Below are 22121 nucleotides of genomic sequence, written 5' to 3' on the forward strand. Positions count from 1 at the left end.
AAAGTTACCTAAAGTTAGATGTGATGGTTTGTGTGTCATTGTGATTTGTCCCTTCAGTAGATGCCTGGTGGATATCTGTCGACTGAATGGAAATGTTAAAAACGTTCATTTTGCAGAATGGCTGGCAGGCCACTGCAAAGGGCCTGATATCACAGGCTATGTTGCCAAAAGGAATTTAAAAAATGCTTTTGGGTGTTATATAGTTAGATGGGAGAGAACGTGCTGGACCAGGGGAAGATGATCAATGCTTCAAAATGGTAAAGGCCAGCGATCCAAAGAGTGTCTGGGGGATTGTGGCCTACGTGATTCGCTGCTCACAGGTCAGGCACGAGGCACCATTTTTCACTCCTGCTAATGGATCGTGGACAGCAGTGCTAAACAAACAGCAGGACACGGGGGAACCTGGTGATGAGCTATGGCCTCAGGAAACCCTCACCGTTTTAAAGTTGATGCTTTCAGGACATCTTGATAGATTCTTAAGGCCATTCACTGGTGACTGGAAACTCAGAATTAATTTGAGCTAGATGTTGAATTTCTGCTTGGATTAAGCCCAACAGGAGGCATGCAGCTTGAGAAGGGCCCTTCCCTCCTAACCTCTCCCTACAGCAGTAGAAGCTCAGTGATTCCAGACCCGCCCCAGTTCTTGCCACTTTGGGGAGCACGGATTTGCATCACTAATTCTTGAGCAGAAAGATAGCTCTGACCTCTAAAAACTGTTTTTCACACGAGTGAAGACCCCATTCTCAAGTTCTCAGGAGAAGGGAAACGATATTTATTATGCCTGGGCCAGGGTGGACCAACACCAATTAAAAAGTCGAGTGCCATAGCTGTCATCTGAGTCAGTTAGGTGTGTCCTTTAGTCCATTGTATATATAGATGCATAACCAGATTTTAAGCTTATTAAAATATTTAATTACTACTTATTTAAAGTATCAGTAGAGAAACTGATACCCTCCAGGTGAAAAGAGGCTACCGTGTTAGCTTTTCAGCTTGCAGAAATGTCACACCATGGGAAGTCCTACCAAATACAACAGAAGTTTCTGCCTCTCTCCCCAAGCATATAAAAGTAGCAAACGGCACAGGGAGGCTGCATGTCGGTTCCCAGAAATTGTTTTTTGACACGTTTGATAGGAAAATTATAGCAAGGATAACGCTAAAATGCCACTTGGAGACTAAAGCACCAAGCCTTCTGGTACAGTAATAGAGGAGGTGCCTTGTATCAGCAACCACCTCTGGGCCCAGAATACAGATGTCCTTAACTCTTAGGTTCTTTCCCATATGACTATCCACCAAGTACACAAAATCGGGTATTGGAGCATCTTCCTCGCAATATTACTAGTACCAAATACTGCAAACCATGGCTGTCGACGGAGAAATCGTTTGTAACTTTGAATTTCATGATCCAAAAAATAAACTAAAAAGCCTAAAAGGTATCACCTTATACCTATTAGGATGGCTTTTTATCAGAAAGACAAGGGGTAACACGTGTTGATGATGACACAGCAAAAAGGGAACCCTTGTGCAGTGTTGGCGGGAATGTAAGTTGGTGCATCCACAGTGGAAAACAGTATGGGGTGTCCTCAAGAAATTATAAATAGAACCACCATATGATCCAGCAGTTCAGCTTCTGGGTATATACCCCAAGGAAAAGAAAACAGGATATCCAAGCGGTATCTGTACTCTCATGTTCATTGCAGCTTTATTCACAGTAGCTGAGATATGGAAATAGCCTAAGCATCCAACAGGTGAATGAATAAAGATGTGTGTGTGTGTGTGTGTGTGTGTGTGTGAGAGAGAGAGAGAGTGAGTGAGTGTGTACACACATATATACGTATATATGAAATGGAATATTATTCAGCCATGAGAAAGTCGGAAATCCTGTCATTTACGACAACAAGGATGGAGCTTGAGGGCATTTTGCTAAGTGAAATAAGTTAGACAGAGAAAGACAAATACTGTGTGATCTCATTTTTATGGGAAGTCTAAACAAGCTGCACTCATAGAAACAGAGAGTGGACTGGTGGTTGCCAGGGGCCAGCGGGTGGGGGAAATTAGGAGATGCCAGTTAAAGGGTACAGATTTCCGGTTAGCAGACGAATAAGTTCTGGGGATCTAACATACAGCATGATGACTGTAGTTAACAACACTGTATTATATCCTCTAAAGGTGCTAGGAGAGTAGATCTTAAATGTTTCCAACACACAGACACACAGACACACACACACACACACACTGTGGTGATTATGTGAGGAGATGGAGATACTAAGCCTACTGAGGTAATCATTTCCCGAAACAGTCATCCCTCTGTATCCCTGGGGGGATTGGTTCCAGCACCCCCGAGGGTACCAACATGGGCAGACGCCCCAGCCCCTTATATAAGATGCCGCGGCAGAGTTGGCCCTCCGCATCCGCAGGTCCTGCATCCTCGGACACTGAACACCAACGTTATATATCAAATCATCACATTGTCCACCTCAGATTTACACAGTGGTGTATGTCAATTAGATCTCAATAAAGCTGGAAAAAATATTAAAAGACAAAACACAACACAAGTGTAGCCGGACTGTGGAATACTGAGCAGCTAGAGAATGATCTGTTTCTCTGCGTTGTGACCCACGATGCTCAGGGCAAAGAGCAAGTGTGGACAGTGCCTGGTGCTCTCATTTTTGTTTTTGTTTTTAAAAAGTCTTACCTATAGAGAACACCAAAATATTAAGTGGTTCCCCTAGAGGAGGGCTGGAAACTTGAGGTTACAGGGGGCTTTCACTTTAGATATTTTGGGATTGTTTACACTTTAGATATTTTGGGATTGTTTACATTTTTTCACTGATTATGTTCTCTCTGTGTATCTCTTTAAACATTTTTGAAAACGTTGCTTAAAACTAGCAATTCTACTAGGAGGTAACAAACAGATGAAATATTCGGTTGTAAGAAGCATTCAGCCATAGGTCTAGTTAGTATTACATTAATCAGTAGGCCATGTTTAGGTGCTAAATAAATTTGATAAAGCAACCGCCATCGTAGCCAGAGGTGGGGAAGGTCACTTCGGTGGGCTGGTCACCGATGTATCTGGAAACGAGAAGCTCACGGTTTGGTTGTTCATTTGCTTTATTCCTTGTACTGTTGATGTAAGTAGTAACCACGGGCTTTTTATTTCTGTGGTCCTAAATGTAGCACAGAGGTGTGTACAAATGGGGCTGCGGCTTCTTGTGTTGATCCTGTAGTGGACAGAAGGTACCAGAATAAACCAAAAATGTATTACTAACTCCCCTGGAAAGCAGATTTTTAAAAAAATCTGTTTTCTGGCTTGTATCTGGGATGCTCACCCAAGAGAAACAGAGGAGTGTGTGTCTTTCTCCCCAAGGCCGCAGTGAGTCAGCGACAGGGTCGGCCCAGTCTGCAGAGTCTCTGTTTGCAGACTGGGCAGGGAGCAGGGCTTTTTTCCTCTGTGACACTGGGAACACCTCTGTCCATAAGACACGTGTGAACGAGCTCATGTGTGGTGTGTGCTTGGCCGGCAGCAGCCGAATCCAAGCTGGCACGTTGATTCTTTGCGGGAAAACCAGTGTTCTAGACCACGCATCTGTCTTACCTGGCCTGGTGGCATGTGATTTTAAGACCTGTTGTTGTGGAGTCTAGTAATTTATTTTAGCTTTTATGACATGATTTGCATCCTTAGCAGCTGTTATTTATTATTGATGCTCTGTTTAGCCTTTTGTTTATACCTTTGCTTTAGCATTTATCTGGGAAGCCAGTTATTAGTCTGAGAAGGCACGACGACCGTGTTTTTAGTATCTGTGTGTCATGCCAGCTTTCAAATCTTGATTTATTTTTTTCTTTACTCTCTCGAAGGTAGAGACGCCGACTATAGATTTCTTGCCCAAGACGTTGAACCTTGAAACATTCTGGAGGATATTAGCTTAATTCCTTTTTAAAAAAGAAATAGGGACAAACTTTCAAAAGAAATTACCCTTTGGTTCAATAAAATGAAAAAGGGTTTGATGTCTTTTAAGCACCCCCCCAGTGTATTAGGATATTCTTTTTAAAAAGTCCTGTCACAGTGTCTGGCAGATACCTGCCTTGCGTCTTTAACTTCCTTGCATTTGAGTATGTGTGTGACAGCCTTTGGGCAGAGGGAGAGATCATTTGTACGCTTATACAAATAAGCACAGAGATTTCACTTTCTAGCCCCCTCAAAGAACCAATACCTCAGAATCAGGGGAAGTGGGGCTGTGAGTTGCTGTGCCCTCAGACCCCTCCAGGCATCCTCCTGGTATGTGCATGTCACTGCACTGGGTGGATTCTGGGATTTAAAAACACATATTTCCCACCCAATTTGGCCGTCATTGGTGAAATAGTGGCGTGTACAACACACGGAGTCTTTTCAAGGGTCCTTTCACATAGGCAATTCTCATGGCATCGACTTGAGAACCTCACTCCCACGTGGGCACAGTTCCCTGTATTTAACCAATACTGCACCCACTGAGTGTGTATGGGATGGGTCAGCCTTGACTGGACTAACTTTTAGGAAAAGAAAATATTTTCTCACCTCCATAACTAGGACATGGGAAGGCTTTTGTGAAATGTATTCATTATTCTTATAGAAAGTTTGTTAATACGCTGTCTGCATTCTTTGATCATTTCTAACTTCAGCTGTTAAATTAACTTAGTTGGTCTGTGCTTACGTTTTACTTGGATTCGTTTTATAATATTGGAGTATAACTGCTTTTTCTAGTTTATTTCTAGTTTATTTCCCGTAAGTCTGTCAATTCAAAATACGTCTGACAAGTCTGCATTAGTCTGTTGGTGAGACATTTAGGCATCTCTCCCATATATGTTAAATGGAGATAGAGGTACCATTTCATAGAAGAAAGAACCCCAGGAATACACGCTGTCACATAATTTCTTATAGAATTAATGGGCCAGAGATTTCTTTTAAGAAAACCTGCCTCCTATTGTAGGTAACAGACTGTGATTAGCTTATTTTTAGCTAACGTATGAAGTCATTTCTAAGATGGAGCTCTCCTTTAATCTACGGAGCCGTCCTTAGAGTGAAAATACTTGATCAAATATAACCTTAAGCCTTTAAACCTTAAATTCCTGGTATCTGCAGAGGTTCGGGTGTTTTCAGAGTGAATTAAACTTGTGTAAAGCCTTGGTTTTTACCAGAGCAGCATTTCACCCTTGGCAGTGTTCCATTTGGGACTGGATAGTTGTTTGCTGCGCGGCTGTCCTATGCGTTGTAGGGAATTTAGCAACATCCGGGCCTTGACCCACTAGACGTCAGTAGCACCCCCAAAAATGTCTATAGACATTGCCAGGTGTCCCCGGGGGCAAAATTGCCCCTAGTTGAGATCCTCTGCTCCAAGTAATCGTCGCCAAGTACCAAGTGCATATGATTTCTGGTGACGGTCATCACTAAATAGATTTAACTGGTCAAATACTTGTACAAACATAGATAGAAGACTAATCTTTAGGTATCACATTACAGTTTTTAAAGTGCTTTATCTCCTTCGAAACTGAAGCAATCTGAGGTGGAAATTAATTATCACGTAGGTGTCTGAGAAGTGGGAGCTTTCAGAGACTTAAAAGTCTAAAATGGAATACCTAAAATAATCTCCCCAGAGAGAGCAAGTGGAGTCCATAAAGAAACACTTTTAATCTTTATTTTAACTGCAGTTTAAACTTTGCAGCGCCCAAGGCCTCACCTTCCTCACGTCCCGATTTGCCAGGTGCTACCGGGGGCAGGTAACGCCATGGTCTTATTCCAGCCCTGCGGGTGAGGCTGTCCCCATTGACTTAGGAAGAACTCGGCTTCCGGGTTCTTCCACAATTAACACTGGCTTCCCCACTCCCCCGCCCCACCCCGGCCTTTAAATGGAAACTTCCCAAGAGTAAACAGCGCGCGCTGTAATTTCCTCATTTTTTGCCCCATGGCCTGGAGGTGCTAATGAGAGAGGTGATGACAGAAAAGGGAAGCACAGTCACCCACTGAAGCGTCCACTGGCAAAGGGTAAATCGAGTATCTTATTATAAACATAATACCTTTTCACATATTGAACCCAATCCCAGGAAACGGTTTTTATTTTTTTTTCCTGTTTTGTTTTGGACAAGACTTGATTTAATCACAGATTGTAAGCTCCCCATGTCTCCTTTTGTTTTCATCGAGGCTGTCGCACCTGCCTTTATCCCTGACCGCTTTAAAGTTGAAGGCTCTGTGGTTATCAGACAACCAGTCCCAGCCCCTGCTCACGTTCCAGACGGACACTGACCACACCACCGGGGAGAAGATTCTCACCTGTGTCTTACTTCCTCAGCTGCCTTCTGAACCTGCCTGCCAAGGTAAATGGAAGGACCAGGTTCACTTGGCCCCGAGAATTAGCAGCAGTTTATGCCTGTCCTTAAGGCCTCTCACTCGCACGCGGGACTGCGTTGTGTCTTATCTGCCTGCAGAGCCAGCCTAGGTGTGAGGTCATTGTGGGTCTTTTCTGGGAAGCTTCCCCTGTATCTCTGCAGAAAAAACGTGCTGCTCATACCCGTGTATCACATTTGATATTCTTTAAACAGCCTTCTGGTTTTGAGTTCTAGCTAAGGCTGAAAATGCAAATACAGACTCCTAAAAGAGGTAAGAGTCCCTTAAAATCCAAACAGACGGTTTGGAGGATTAGTATTGAACATCTCCAGCAAACTCTTTTTAAAACAGGGAGTTGCTTTGAGTGACTGTACCTTTGTTTTGTAAATTATGTGTGGTTTAAAAAAGCATTCAGGGCTTCCCTGGGAGCGCAGTGGTTGAGAATCTGCCTGCTAATGCAGGGGACACCGGTTCGAGCCCTGGTCTGGGGGGATCCCACATGCCACGGAGCAACTAGGCCCGTGAGCCACAATTACTGAGCCTGCGCATCTGGAGCCTGTGCTCCGCAACAAGAGAGGCCGCGACAATGAGAGGCCCGCGCACCGCGATGAAGAGTGGCCCCCGCTTGCCGCAACCAGAGAAAGCCCTCGCACAGAAACGAAGACCCAACACAGCAAAAATAAATAAATTAATTAATAAACTCCTACCCCCAACATCTTCTAAAAAAAAAAAAAGTGATTACTTTAAAAAAAAAAAGCATTCACACTCATATCACATGACTGTCATAAATCCTTTTCTGGGAGCTGGTTTCGATAGAAAAAAGGGAGAAGGGTCTGGGCGAGCGGAGCCACCTTGTCTATCCCAGCCTCGTTAGAGGAGCACTTAAGACCCCAAGAGAACAATGCGGTAGGTTGCGCTGCCAAGGAAAGTACTAGATCCAACATGTGTGGCCAAATCACGGTCAAGAGGAAGTTTCTGAAGTGAGAGTGTAAAAAAGAAGCATGAAAAAGAACTCTATGAATCATGATGACATTCTGGAATGAAATAGTAAATATTGATTTAGCAGATATCTTATGATCTTAAATAGAATTACGCATCCTTGAAAAGAAAGGGCAACCTTGCCAGTCACGGGAACCCTGCTGACGTGGTCTTTGTCCAACAGAGAACCTGCCTCGCTGTGGTGCCCTGGAGAGCTTGGTGAACGATGTGTCCGATGAGGCCTGGAATGAGCGTGCAGTGAACAGGGTCAGCGCAATCCGATTTCTGGAAGATGAAAAGGATGAGGACGATAATGAAACGGTATGGGATTCGAGCTTCTTGGCTTCCACAGACATTCAAAATTTAAAAGGCTTCCGAGATTGAAAGTGACACCTGATAAAGATCTCTCTTATTTTCAAATAGTCTTTTCTCTGTTCTGCCTTCAGCATCTAAGAATTGTTTTTAGAAGGCAAAACTGGGAGTTTCTAAGGTTCTGATTCACCAAATGAGACTTTTTTTGTTTGTTTGTTTGAATAGTTTGTGGGTGCTTCTTTTTCTTTATTTGTGATAGTTACCCCTCCTGCCCCCACTGCTTTCTTAAAATTGGTTGGGAATTTTTTCTTCTCTTTTGTTCCCAGTGAACTGAGTCTCTCCCTGCCCTCCACACCCATTTGTAGCCGTACTGTGGGGATTCATCCATGTTTCACCACGTGGCTTAGCTTGCCTGCTGTCCTCCTGGACTTCTTGCTTATCTTCACATAACCGGGAGCCTTCACCTTCATGCAGAGAGCTTGTGATCTGAAGTAGGATTCCCTTATGGGTTTTCATTCAGAAATCAGGAATAGGTTTGAAAGGACCACTCAGCCCTACTTGCCTCCATCCTCCATATGTGTCTCAGCCATCCAGTTGAGTCAGGGACAACTCTCGGAGTCTTCCTGCAATTTGGCTTTGGCTTCTTAAACTCCTTGCACTAATTGAGATTTTCATAAGCAGAACTCAGAGGGAGTACTTGCAGCCCCCAAGACAAACGGCAGTTTTTAAATTACTGCCTGGAGTCTTTGTTATTCCAGCTGTCCCCAAGTGGGCTTTCATTCACTTACAGTGGCAGAGGGCAAAGTAGGAATTAGGCATGACAAAATGACTCCAATGTAAATGACTTTATCTCATGACTTCTTAGAGCGTGATTATTTCACCAGTTACGCGTTGCCTTAGTGCTGCTCCTCCTTTGTTAACCTATCGTAGCTCCTCCTGAAACTCCCGGACTGGCCATTTATAAGATGTACATGCTGTTTTAGGAGCAGAAGAGCACATAACATGTTAAATAATATAATTTTAAAAACATTGCCCATACCCTGTCACTTCACTTCCCACCCTGTGGTCTTTATTAGAAAAATGTGAACTTTCTTCAGTAGGTCTTAAATAAAACACAGCAGCAAAATTAGAAAAGAAGTCCTTTCTCACTTCCCTTTTCCTTCACCTCCTGTGCCTCATGGGTTGAAGAAAGCCAGAACCGCTTCAGATAATAGTAGAACATTCTAGGGATTTTAATTTTAGAATTTTTTTGACTCCTTTCTCTTCTTCCTCCCCTCCCCCCACAATTCTATCTCACAGATCTTTTATTTTTTTCTTACTGCACGTGGAACTTTGTTCTTATCGTAACACTCATCTCGTATTTTGCACAGTATTCTTTTATTCTGAAAGGAGCCCTTCCATCTTGACTAGGTAAGTTCTACTCAGCACTTTCATCTTCCCTTAACCACGAGGGAGCAGTTGATATATGCACGTACTCCAAAGCAAGCTTTTCGCCCACTCTGCCTCTTAACCTCTGGGAAGGGGAGACCTGTGTTGGAAAGCTACCCAGGAAGCTTCGCATTTGAAGGAGTGATGGAGTAAAACCCAAACACTCACCCCACTCCTCGCTTTTCAGAGAACACTCCTGAGACGAGCCACGCCCCACCCAGGGGAGCTCAAGAACATGAAAAAGACGGTGGAAAATTTACGGAACGACAGGAATGCTGCTAAAGGACTGGATTCCAACAAAAACGAGGTCAACCACACCATTGACCGTGTGACCACGTCGGTGTAGATGGCGCGTCCACGTCATACCTCCCGAGTCATCCTGCTGCGGAGCCAGCCTGTCCCCGCGTGGAGCCCCCAGAGGCCTTGGCCTCCACCGGACCCCGCACCGGTCCCCACCCACGCGTCGGGATGCTGCGCCCCTGGGAAGTGCCTTACTCTGATCCGGCAGCCAGTCACTGCACCCACCCGTGGTCTCCGGCCTGATTTTTTTTTTTTTTTTCCCCTAAATTTCAGTTGTTTGTAATAAGTAGAATACACTACTGACAACATCTGACCTTTGTTTTTGTCTTGTGTTGGGGTCAGGGAGAGCAGGAAGGGGAATTTTGACCCTCCTCCCTCCCGTAAAGTGCTGGGACATTGTGAACCCAAGTTCTCTTGGACCTACTGATGAGAGAGAGTTTTATGTATGGGGGAAAAATTGATACTTTTTTAAACCCTTTTTGGCAGCTCAGATGGTGTACATTTAAACATTTTGTGTAGGTATTTCATAACAAAAAATATGTATTTCTTTTTGTGATTTTATCTTGGAAACGGTACGTGCAGGAAAAAAAAACAACCACCAGTCCTAAAGTATTTGTTTTTATTTGTACCATCCACTTGTGCCTTACTGTAGCCTGTGTCCTGTCAAACCAGTTGTCACAATGGCATCTTTGAGCAGAGAGGAGGCTGGAAAGGTGGTACTTTGAAAGCAATGTTGGATTTTAATCAGTAATCTACCAGGTGGATTTGTTTTTAACCAAAAAGAAGAGTTACCGCCAATTCGTAAATTATACCAGTTGATTTTTTTTTTTAAAGATGAACCAAAGGATTAGACTGCTAATATTTCATTTCTTTTACAGTCTGACTTTTTCATGAATGAGTCTCTTAGGATAAGTGTTGTGTCTGCTTGTACCTACTCAGAAGGTATGTGCCATTTGTAAAATAAAACAGAGCAGAAAAGCACAAAAAGAAAAAACTGGTTCAGAAATTCAGTGGGGAAATGCATTATGTACTATTAAAGAAAGTATGGTTTTTACTGAAGAAAGCTTTAAAAGTTTTATATCGAGATATAAAACCACAATAAAGCAGAATAACCTACAACCCCGTTAGAAATGTTGCTGTCTTTATAAGTGCAATTTAATTTGTACATAGAGTTTGGATCAAAGTATAACAAAATATTGCTTCAAGTTTTAATTTTAAGTCTGCTAATTTAAGGGGTCTGGGGGTATGTTTTGGTGTGTTTCTGTTGGTTTCTTTTTTTACAATTTTGTATGATGTGATAAAAGAGGAATGAAAAGAGGACACAGCCTGTCCCTGTGTGGTGTTTAGGAAAATCATGCTGTTGGTGTTGTCTTTTTATTCTTTCCATGAAATAAAGTCACCCTGGACATGAGCCGTTACAGCTTTTTAAAGTTGATTTCTCCTCGTATGTTCAAATGATAGAAGGCAGCCGAGTTCTTTCAGAATGCCCTCCCTTTCCTCAAATACCTGAGCCGCCGGTGGTTTTATGCTAACGTCCTGTGGGTCTGAGTACCCCTTCCTCCCACCCGAGGCGGAGCCCAGCATCGCCTTCAAGTCTGGCGCCTCACCTTGGGTTGGGGCTGTCTGGCCAATCAGACTCCTTAGAAACCTGCTTTCAACCAACCAACTGCGATACCTTCTTTTACTACCAGGAGTTTCACTTTGCTTTTTCGGTGGTTTGTATGTGCGTGTACGTTTCTAAGACTGCTGACTTGAAAGCACATGGCACATAAGTGGTTTTCGGCTGCTCAGTTTTATCTCTCGTTCCCTCATCTGTGGGCACCCCTTTCCTTTTCTCCGTTTTAAGATTCCGGCATACTCGGTTTTGTTTTGCAAAAGATGATGCCACAGACTCATGGGCTGATAAGAGCAGCAGATCGGCTTTATTTAAGGAGAGTTTTCTTGACCCTGAAGAACAGATACAACTTCCCTGGTATTTTGTTTGTTTGTCTTCATATAAAGCCCACCCTTTACTACTCAGTTCACCATGGCTTTGGTGGAATAGAGGTGGACAGAATAGTGTGTGTGTTTGAATTTTTCTAGAAAATTCTACGTACCTAATTACTTGTTTCCTTTGGCCTGTCTCTTCTACTTCACATTCACTTGGGGTTTTTTGCTTTGTTTTGCTTTTTGTTTTCAGTCTTGGGATTAGTTTCCTCCCCCTTCCTTGAGCAGGAAAAGTCACCTTCACCTTAGTCGTTTACTCTGGGTGACACTACGATGCTCTTACCCTCCGGATGCTGGGACAGGTGTAGGCGTCATGATGGAAACAGCACCCACCAGTCAGACCCAACCCAAGAACATGCCGGCCTTTTCCAAGGAAAAGGAAACAAATAATTAGGTACATAGAAATTCCTAGAAAAATTTAAACACACACACTGTTCTGTCCACCTCTGTTCCACCAAAGCCATGGTGAACTGAATAGTAAAGGGTAGGCTTTATATGAGAACAAACAAAAACCACCATGGAAGTTCTCTCTGTTCTTCAGGGTGAAGATTTCTCCTTAAATAAAGCCAATCTGCTTCTCTGTCAGCCCATGAGCCTTAAGCATCATGTTTTTGTTTTTTTTTTCATTTAAAAAAATTCTTCCTTTATTGGTAAAGAACAGAGTGATTCTACGAAGCAATTTCAAGTGCCATCAAAGTGTTAAAGACATCAGGTGTGTCAGGCAACAGGCATAAGCATCATATTTATAAAATAAAACCGAGTATGCCAGAATCTTAAAATGGAGAAAAGGAAAGGGGTGCTCGCAGATGAGGGAGCAAAGTTTCTTGTCGTTATAAGGAAAATTTAAACGTGAAAGGATTGCCTTGTGAGGCCAGTGCCAGAGGTTTCTGACCTTTTCCTGAGGAATCCTTCTCCACAGCCCGGTCAGCCTCCAGCCCCTCTCTGGCCCTTCCTTTAGGAAAGGGAGGAGTAGCTGCAAGGCCTGACTGTTTGTCTTGGGGGGAGTGACAGGTAAAAGCAGGGAAGACGAGTATGACCTGTTCATCCACTTGTTTGTGTAGCCCCTAGTTCCTCTTCTTTAGCAAGGAAATTACACCTAAGTGGATAAAACCTTCAAAATGTAGAGGGGATAAAATCATGAAATCATTGATGATGAAAAGAGGAGCAGGTGAGAAAACTATTGATAGAACAGTTTGCCTGGATCTTCTGTTTTTTTCTGGAAAGTTTGGAGCAATGGTCCTGACCAACCCAATCTTTCTACCTAAAAACTTCCTGGGGTAAAGAAGCACAGGTAAGTCATTTGCACCAGCCTTTGACAGCCATCCTGCCATCTCTTGTGAAATGGACCACACCCAAGAAGGCACGCATAATGGATGGGGTGGAGGCTGGGAAAATTCCTTCTTTGTCGGAAAGTTACTCGGAGCAACCAGTTCTAACCGTATAAGATGACTGACACCCCTGCTACGGGCATGCTGGCTGGCGGGCGGCGAGGCTGCACAGACACACGCAGTCTGACCAGGGACGGCCTTGGCGCTGCTTGTTAATGGGAGGCAAGCAGGGACCTTGCAGCTGGGTGAGAGTTAAAATCTCACATCAGCCTTTAGTGTTGACTTAACCCAACTTTCCAAAGAGCCAATTAAAAAAACTTTAAAATATGGGTAATCAAAAACATACAAAAGTAGAATTATGTAGTGGACCCCCATATACCTGTCCCCCAGTGTCAGCAGTTACCAACACGAGACCAATGCTAAGCCATTTTACAAGATAATTGAGTTCCCTGTGCTATATTGTAGGTCCTTGTTTATTTTATATACAGTAGCATCAATCCCAACCTCCCAATTTATCCCTCCCCCACCTTCCCCTTTGGTAACCGTAAGTTTGTTTTCTATGTCTGTGAGTGTATTTCTGCCTTGTAAATAAGTTCTTTATTATTTATTTATTTATTTATTTTGGATTCCACATACAAGCGATATCATATGGTATTTGTCTTTCTCTGTCTGACTTACTTCACTTAGTATGATAATGTCCAGGTCCATCCATGTTGCTGCAAATGCTAAGCGGTTTTAAAGGAACCAAATTATGTTTTAAAATACATCCATAAGGAGAAGACTGTACAATGAAATAATTAAAAAACTCGGGGGGAGCAGAGAGCAAGTGTACCTTTTAAAGTAGCACTTTGGAGTTTAAAATTTTGAGAGTCAGCACAGCGCAGCCGTTGCAATCATATGGACGTGGGTTTGAATCCCAGCCCTGCCATGTGACTTTGGCTAAGCGACTTAACCTCCCCGGTCCTTCATCTCTAAAATGGGGCAGTGATACCTCTTACAGGCTCAGAGTGAGAATGAAATGGGTTGCATAGGACACAAGCTCTCAGGGAGTGTGTGGCTGCAACTATTACAGGTCTTTGCTGTTGTCGTTATTACAATGGTGTTATTAGCGGCTCTGCACTTCCTACCACGGACTCAGCAGTGTGTGATCACCAGTGTCTTGTTCCCCGGAAATGAGGACACATGCTAGTTCTCTGGTGAAGAAAACTTCATCTGAAAACTCTCTCTTCTACGATATTCTCTAGAGACCCGTGAGTTATGTAATGGGTGAGGGAAGTTTTGTCTGGTCAGCTCACTTAATGGTAAGGTTAGCAATGGTCCCCTGGTAACCCCTTCATTGTAACTGGACTTTACTAAGCTAGCTGACCTTAAGGGAAATCTAGTTTCTACCAAGAAGCCATTAAACGCCTAATTGAGAAAAGGGTCTCTGGGTTTCCAGGCCACGTCCCCTCTCTGCCAAGTCCTCAGTGTTCTAGGCTTTGGTCTGTTGTGCCCATTTAGTATCTTAACTCTATTTCACCTTTGATTTTCATAACTCCCTCCTTTTTCCCCTCTTGCTGTGTTCTGTCTCTTCTCTCTCCAAGGGAGACCTCTGAGGCTTTTCTGTACCAGGACGGGCAAGTAGACTTAAGACATGGAGCATCAGTGGGAAAAAAAACCTACTGGATAAAAGAAATCAATGCAGCCTGAGCTGGTGCATGTGCGGTCCACTCCCATCTTGCTGGACTGTTTTCTTTTTGAAAAGGTGACAGCTGGCGGGAAGGGGAGACCGACCAGAAGAACCTGATCTGGTTACCTTCATTCAGTAGGCTGTGGGGAAGGTTTGAGACGAGCTTTTGTGTCTCACAACTGGCAGATGGACAGTGTAAACTGTGCGAGTGGGCAGTCCCTCCCTGTGACAGACCCCTGAGCTCTGACGGGGTGAGAATCTAATTGGGTTGATCCTCCAAGGGACTTGCAAGGCATCAGGAGTTTAATTTCTAAGCAAATGATGAGCTGCCCCTTGGTATTGGTGAAATGGCAGTTATGATGGCTGCTGTTTACTGAGCACTTACTATGTGCCACACCCCAGGCTGACTGAACACAGTCTCAGTTTTCCAGAACAGCCCATGAGGTAGGTTGTGGCATTTCCATTTTGCAAAGGAGAGAATTAGGATTCAGCTAGTTTTGATGTATTTGTGGGAGGAGGGAAGCTCCATGTCCTTCTATTCCATCATCTTAATCTCTCCCCGCAAGATTCAGATAGTTTTCACGACTTTTCCAAGATCCAACAGTAAATGACAAAGTTGAAATTTGATTCACATCTCCATTGACTAGACTCTGATCTCCATTACTCCCTTATTTTCCTTTGCCCCCCATCCCTCCCTCAGCTAAAACACTGTGAAGCTGCAACTATATTCAGAGTTGTATTTATTGTAGACGCGATGGCTCTGTTTTAATTTTTTGGGATCATTTAGGCCTGGGTTATGGACAAAGACTGGCATAGAACTCAGTGAAATTTAGCACCATCTCTGCAGACCTGGATCTTCCTCTGTGCCCAGTTTGGGTAGCAAATGCTATGCCCCCCACTCCCCTCCACCCCTCCCCCTGCCCACCCCACATCATGTCCTATGGCCAGGGCTATGAAAATGTTCATGGGATCTCTGTTCTACCATCTCAGACTGTGTGCAATCCTCGAGAAGCTTGGGAGAAAAACTATTTGGTTAGTGGGTGACCAGAAAAAAATTGATATATATATTTTTAATATTGACTGAAGTGACAGTTGGGGAACTGGCTCTTGAGAGAGCTCTAACATGTTTCAAAAATTGGCAGTTAGCCCTGGCGTGAGCTAGTTAATCAGGAACGATCTTCATCCTCACTGCCTTTCACAGCCTCCCCTTGGAGAAAAGACAGATAAGGAAGACTTGGAGATCTAGAGTGCTGCAGCTTGATCTCGATGCAGTTTGAGGGGAAATAGGAAAGGTGACTCGTGATTTATTATTTCAGATCCTCCCTTTAAAAAGTGTTGTGAAAGATTTGACAAATAGTGATTACTCCCCTTTAGGAATTTTCGTTTAATCATAGACGCAGCAAAGCAGAAGAATAGAAACCTTGTGTGACTGAGCAGCATTTAATTTTGTTGGAAACTGGCTCGATCACCCTGGTTGTAGGAAGAGACAGCCTTGGGCAGTCTTCACGTGGCAGGAAACCGGGAGCATCGGGGCCTGATGCACACCTGATACCATGTAAATAGAATCCACAGAAGCTTCTCTAGAGGGGCTTTCTAGAGCTAAGGTCTGGCTGTTTGCAGACAGGTTTGCTGCTGTCTGGACCCCAGCATCCTGTGTTAACACACCTGGCTGCGGCCTCCCGTCCTTACCTGCCGTAGGTGTGAGGGCTTGTTTGTTTAAACCTTGATGAGCACTGCTTGGAAAAACAAAACAACACACTCACTTGTCTGGGCACAGAATATTCTTCCTGAATTCTTGTCCTGCCCACTGGCCCAGAGGCACTCTGGGTGGGGCGAGTTTCGGGGTTGGTTTGGGGAGTTTCAGGAATGGGCTCTGGGCTGGGTCTGTCAGGTGGGGGTTGCTCTTGGTGTCGTCATTCTGGAACGTCTGAGGGTCAGAGAGCATCCCCCTTAGATGACTGCGGGGTTGTTAGGTTCTGGCCCTGCCACTTTCTCCCATGAGGGTGGACACAGCTGGTATAAGCATTTACCCTAAGCCTAGCCCTAACCCTGCAGGATGGGAGGGAACCCTCATCTGGGTTGTATTCTCACCTGGACACCTGAAAAATCACCGGTTGGATGGGGTCCCTGCTTGATGGTGACTGCCTCCCATCAGCGGCTGCCTGTCTCCGCATCTTCGTCCCTCCCCAGCCGTCACCCCGTGTTGATGTTGCCATCGGATGAAGGTGGTGTGCCCAGGGCCTGGATGGAAGCAGACCTTTGGAAACCCAGCGTTTGTCACCTGTGGTGATTGACTCTAAGCTAGCCACCCAACCTCCTTTACCGCATCTTGGTGTACAATTCCCTGTAGCACATAGGTTGTTAGAAGAAACATGTCAACAAAATACGCTGAAGCTCTGGCCTGGTTCTTTCCCTCTAATCACAGCTGCTGGTGATAGGATCGCATCACTCTTTAAGGAGCTGGCATGGGGCGGCCAGAAAAATCAGTGCCTGCTGCCCTGTCTCCCCCCTCGGTGCTCGGGGGGCAGGGCCGAGCCCATTCCTGCTGGGACCACTACAACATTCTTTCTTGGAGGCAACGTGCACCAGAGCCACTTGGTGGCCATGTTAAATTGGATTGCTGGGTCCCACTCCCAGAGTCTGATTCGGGAGGGCTAGGTTGGGGCCCAAAAATCTGCATTTCTGACAAGTTCCCAAATTCCCAAGTTCCCAGTGTAATGGCTGGCCCAGCGCCCACACTAAGAGAATCACTGCTCTGTGTATGGGGAGGAGCAGAAGCCTTAGATTTGAGCAGAGCTGGGTTTAAAAGCTACAAGCACTGGGGCTTCCCTGGTGACGCAGTGGTTGACAGCCCGCCTGCCGATGCAGGGGACACGGGTTCATGCCCCGGTCCGGGAAGATCCCACACGCCGCGAAGCGGCTGGGCCCGTGAGCCATGGCCGCTGAGCTTTCGCGTCCGGAGCCTGTGCTCCGCAGCGGGAGGGGCCATAGCAGTGAGAGGCCCGCGTACAGCAAAAAAAAAAAAAAAAAAAAAAAAAAAGGCTATAGCACTTACTTAATTTTGAGACCTTGAGAGGTTTCTCTTAATTTCCCCAAGTCTTAGTTGACTCAGTTTTAAGATGGGAATGATACCTAGTGGAAGATATTTTTAGAGAATTAGGGGACAAAGCTGGCACAGAGTAGGCTTTCAGGAATTGCCTGCTCCTCGACTGACCTGAAGTGTGCGTGCAGTGGTCCCACAGGTGGGCGGAAGGGCATCTGGTCTCTTTAGCCAAGGGCTGGGCTTGAGGCTTCTGTGAACATAACCAAGCTAATGGGAGTCAAGGAGGTGCCACCAGAATTAGACACTCTGCTTCCCTGTGGGGCAGCTCCCCAGAGGAAGCCTGGGAATGCTCATGGCCAGATGGGATCAACACTTCCTGACTTGCCCGATGGCAGGAGCTGTGTCCTATTCATTTGTGTGTCTGTGCCTGACACTGCAGCCCCGAATCTCCAAACCCATAACCTCTCTTACACCTGGGCTGTTGGAGGAAATCTCCCAACCACGATGTCTCTAAACATTTCAGGGTCCTAAACCTCACCTGTGTTCTTCATGCGCTCATTTTAGTGTCTTAAGAAACTAAAGTCACGTTGCTTTAAGTCAACTGTCCCAAGGTTTCATTTTTCTCCCCCAATCCATTATCCTCCTCCTTGTTATTGCAAAGATGATCTTCAAAATGAGTATCTGGTATGGAAAAAAAAATCAATACATAAATGTTAAATTATATGCCTCGTTATTATCTAAAACAAAATTATATATATCATTAAAACTATTGGTGGAAAAACCCAAACGAACTTTCTGGCCAAGCCAATACTTTCATAGAGATCTGACTGGTGGTGCTAATCATTTATCATATAATTTCCAAATAAGTTGTGCATTTTTAAGACTTGTTTAATGTAGTGGTCACTGAGTGATGTGTTTCTCTGAGCCATGATTTGCTTTGGGAACAATAACAAACTTTTTTTGGACAATATTCCTATCAAAACATTTAAGTGTGGGGGGTCCTTAAACTATGGCTCACTGCCTGTTTTTATAAATAAAATTTTGTCACACAGCTGTGTGTGTATTTGTTTATGTACAGAGATTGGCCCTCAAAGCCTTTTAAAATATTATTTGGCCCTTTACAGATAAAGTTTACAGGAGTTTCTGCTTCTAGTCATAGGTCCCATATGGTACTTTTGCCACCAGAGGGCGCTAAGTGTCCTGTTTGCTTATCACAGCCAGAGGCCCATCTGGACACACTGGCTTCCTGCAGGGGCTGAACTCAGAAAGCCTGCACCTTGGTCCCCGCCTCTGACAGTACAGCCTTCCTGCCACTTGCTCTGCCAACGTGGGATGCTCTGGGACATGAGTCCCAGGGCCACCCCTTCTCAGAATGCTCAGGGGCTAGGACAAACCCTCGGTGCCCTTCCTGGGCCCCATGACCATCCTAGGCCTGGCTGAACAATATCGTTTTTTGTGACTTGTTGTCTCCATAATTGAAATTATTTAGCATCCTGCAGGAAGAGTTACAATATTTTAAAAATTGGAAAGGCAGCATATTTAGATACCTGAATGCCTGCCTTATTTTATGGGGGAAAAGGCAGGCTTTCCCATTCCCCACTAGGGGTGCCCACTGGGCATCCATGCTGGGCTCTCCTTTCCCCAGACCCCACTCCCTGGTCACAATCTGCTCTCCTTAGCCTCTCTCCTCACTTTGCTCCATCAATGACCCACTTTGCCCCTTAACTTCAGCTGCTTCTATAAACTTATTTAAATCGTATCCTAAGTAAGCAATAAACCTTTATCTTAAGTCCCCTCCATAACTACCTGTTTCCTCTTTTCTCTGCCAAGTTTCTTGAAAAAGAGGTCTAGTCTTGCTCTCCCTCCTTCTAACCCCCCCACCCTTTCCACCCAGTTGCGTGGGCACTTCCTCCAACACGCTGTGGAAAGTGCTCTGATCAGCTCACCAGACCTCCGTGTTGCCATATTCAATGGACATTTTCCCCAGCTTTATTGAGATATAACTGACATATTGTGTAAGTTTAAGGTGTAGCATGTGTTGACGTGATACATTTATATTTGCAAAATAGTGACCACCGTAGCATTAGCTCCCACGCCGGTGGACATTTTGATTCATCTCTTGTGTTTCTAGACCCGTCGGCTCTGCTGGCTTTGGCTCTGCGGACAGCCCCTGCCTCCTCGGAACTCCCATCCATGCTTTTTCCAATTATTTTTATTGCAAATCAATTTATGAAGGAAACTTCTACGTAGTGACCCAGTATGGGTTACTCAGCTGAAACTAACCTTTCCCAACACAGTCCTTATCCTTGACTATATGCAAGAACTCTAATAATTCCAGTTTCCTTCTTCTTCAGTGCTGGTCACAACCAAGTAATTGATTTCATAACCCAGTAATGGGTCCAATTCTGTAGCTTGAAGCCCATGCCTTTGCCTCCCCTGACTCTCTTTTCTCTGCTTCTCCTCACACATCTCTCACCATCCTCCTTGGTCCCTTGGAGGGGTCCCTTGGTCCCTCCTTGGTGTTTTCTGATAGTCTCAGCATTCTGCCTTCAGCTTTCTGTTCCTTACGTATGCGTTTTCCCTAGGTGGTCCCATCTTTCCTCTTCATGCTGCAGACTGCAAAATCCATCTCCACTCCAGACCTGCACACTGTACTCCTGCAGGAAATGATGTCGGCCCCAGATTCGATTCCCAGAGACCTGCCCTGGGTCAGGTCAAGGGAGACTGGTCATCGGGTTGAAACAACCTGGGGCTGATCTAGGACAAAGCCACCAGCAAAACCAAAATAAAAAGCCATCTGGGTTTTTCTGCGTGGACCTTAGACAGAGCCAGCGTTCTCCATTGTAGAGTTCCCCAGTTTCTCTTCCCTATGTTTCTCATTCCCTGCTCTTTTGTTAGAAGTAAGCCGCTAAGCCCAGCCCACACTCTAGGGGACTCGTCTGGCTTTATCATCAGTAGAAGAAGAGATAATAGCTCTCCTTTACTGAGTGACTGCCATTATGTTTCAGGCACTATCCAGGCTGCAGAACACACACTAGTTCAATTCAGTTTTAATTCCCACAACACTCGGAGCTTGGTGGTCTTATCCACATTTGAATGACTAAGACATTGAGGCATAAACAGGTAACTGACTTGCTCACGGTGGCAGCTCTTGTGCCTGAACCAGGCCTGTTCGATTCCTCCAATGGTCACTTGCAAAGGCAGTCCCAGCCCCAGTGCTTGCAAAACTCTTCAGCTCAAAAGCCAAATTGGGGTTGGTGCTGACAGAAAGTCAGAGAGAGACACAGAAATACAAGCTACTCCAGCACGGCCTCTTGATTGGTCCCCCAGGTCAGGCTCCTGGCCAATCAACTGCAGCGGGGGTGGGGGTGGGTGTGGGGGCGGGTGTGGGGGGAGTCCAGTTGAATAAAAATGGCGGAGGGTGATGAACCCCCAGGAAGCTTCTTACACTTAAATGGCATCTGTGGTTCAACTGGTAGGAAGTTGTGTGGGAGGGAGCGGGGGGAGGAAAGAAGGGGAAGGTGAGGTGTAGTGGGTGTTTGTGACATGGGTGTGGTGAGGAAGGGGCGGTGATGAGAGGAGATTGGGCTTGGAAACAGAACACATGGGGCAGGTAAAGAGATTGGTTCCAGAAGAAGAGGAAAGGCATTTGCCTACTTGACAGGCCTGTTGTGAAAACTTCTGAAGCAGAAATGTAGTTTCATGGTATCTAGTGAACTTTTGGACGAGAGATACAATGTTATCATGGAATAAGAATCGCAGGTGGGTGTTCCCCACATATTAAAGATGCCAGGGAAAAAAAGCCTACCCGAAATGGGCATTTTCAGTGGCGACCCCCATTTTCCCCACCACTGGACGCTCTGTTGGGCCAGGCTTCCCCGTTAATTTATGCATCGTATCGAGTTAACCTCTGCCTGCCTCTCAGTCTGACAGTACTTCAGCCTAAGAAATTGAGGATTTCCCAGAGCTACGGCTGAGATAAACTCCCCCGTTCACTTTCTAGACACAGCGCATCTTTTGAGAGTTGCACAGCGTGGAGGCACTGTTTCTATTCCTGTGGGTGCCTGGTACTCTGACTTTTACTGTCTGAAGTCGTTTCTTTACCATCTTTGAATGGCAAACAGGGAAACTAGATGGCGGCGTGAAGACAAACTAGAAACCACTTTACTTCTGGCTTGCTTTACTGTTGTTGTGATTCCCCGGGTCACTGGCTCTGAGATGGAGATTTGCGTGCAGGAGATTTGCTGGGAAATGTTCTCTGTGGCAACCGTTGAAGGGAGTGTGAAAAGCAGGACTGGGCGTCTGGGGAAGCCAAACAGCAAGGCCACTGGGGCAGAGGCTTCAGCCTGTCTGATGGGTGCTTGGGAGCCCAAGTGAAGCAGGAAGGTGGCCTTTGCACCCATGACCAGTAATTAATGTGGCCTTCAGTGGAGGTCGGCTCCTGGGTTGGGGTGGGGACCCACGGGCAGACATCAGCGGCCAACTCACTGGACAGTTGGGCTGGCAGCAGCCCACCTCTGAATGAGCATCTGTGCTGCCCGCTCTGTAGATGTTGTGTCCACACCAGCAATCTTAAATATCTCGTTATTGTCTGGGTATTTGTTCAATGTCAAGCTTTCTCCTGGGATTCATTTTTTAAAAAAATAGTATTTACTGTATCTTGTGGCAAGAGATTAGGAAATTATTGACTTCTTAAACAACACTGTATCCTGACTCCAAATGCCC

At 45.2% G+C, this 22121-nt stretch overlaps 1 protein-coding gene across 3 annotated transcripts in view; it reads left to right on the forward strand.

Moving 5' to 3' along the window:
- LRRC1 (leucine rich repeat containing 1) overlaps window positions 1-10487 on the forward strand; it is a 126638-nt gene extending 116151 nt beyond the window's left edge. For 2 of the 3 annotated variants that reach the window (XM_029243431.1, XM_029243429.1), the window contains exons 11-13: window positions 6170-6342; window positions 7515-7651; window positions 9258-10473. In XM_029243431.1, the coding sequence (XP_029099264.1) occupies window positions 6170-6342; window positions 7515-7651; window positions 9258-9416 (469 nt within the window). In that variant the 3' untranslated portion in view covers window positions 9417-10473. Of the gene's footprint in view, window positions 1-6169; window positions 6343-7514; window positions 7652-9257 lie in introns of all 3 variants that reach the window. The other variant, XM_029243428.1, reaches the window with a different exon arrangement.
- Window positions 10488-22121: the final 11634 nt, after the last annotated feature.

This window comes from Monodon monoceros, unplaced genomic scaffold (genome assembly GCF_005190385.1).
Source record: "Monodon monoceros isolate NGI ecotype Baffin Bay Population unplaced genomic scaffold, NGI_Narwhal_1 Super_Scaffold_3, whole genome shotgun sequence".
Lineage (NCBI taxonomy): Eukaryota > Metazoa > Chordata > Mammalia > Artiodactyla > Monodontidae > Monodon > Monodon monoceros.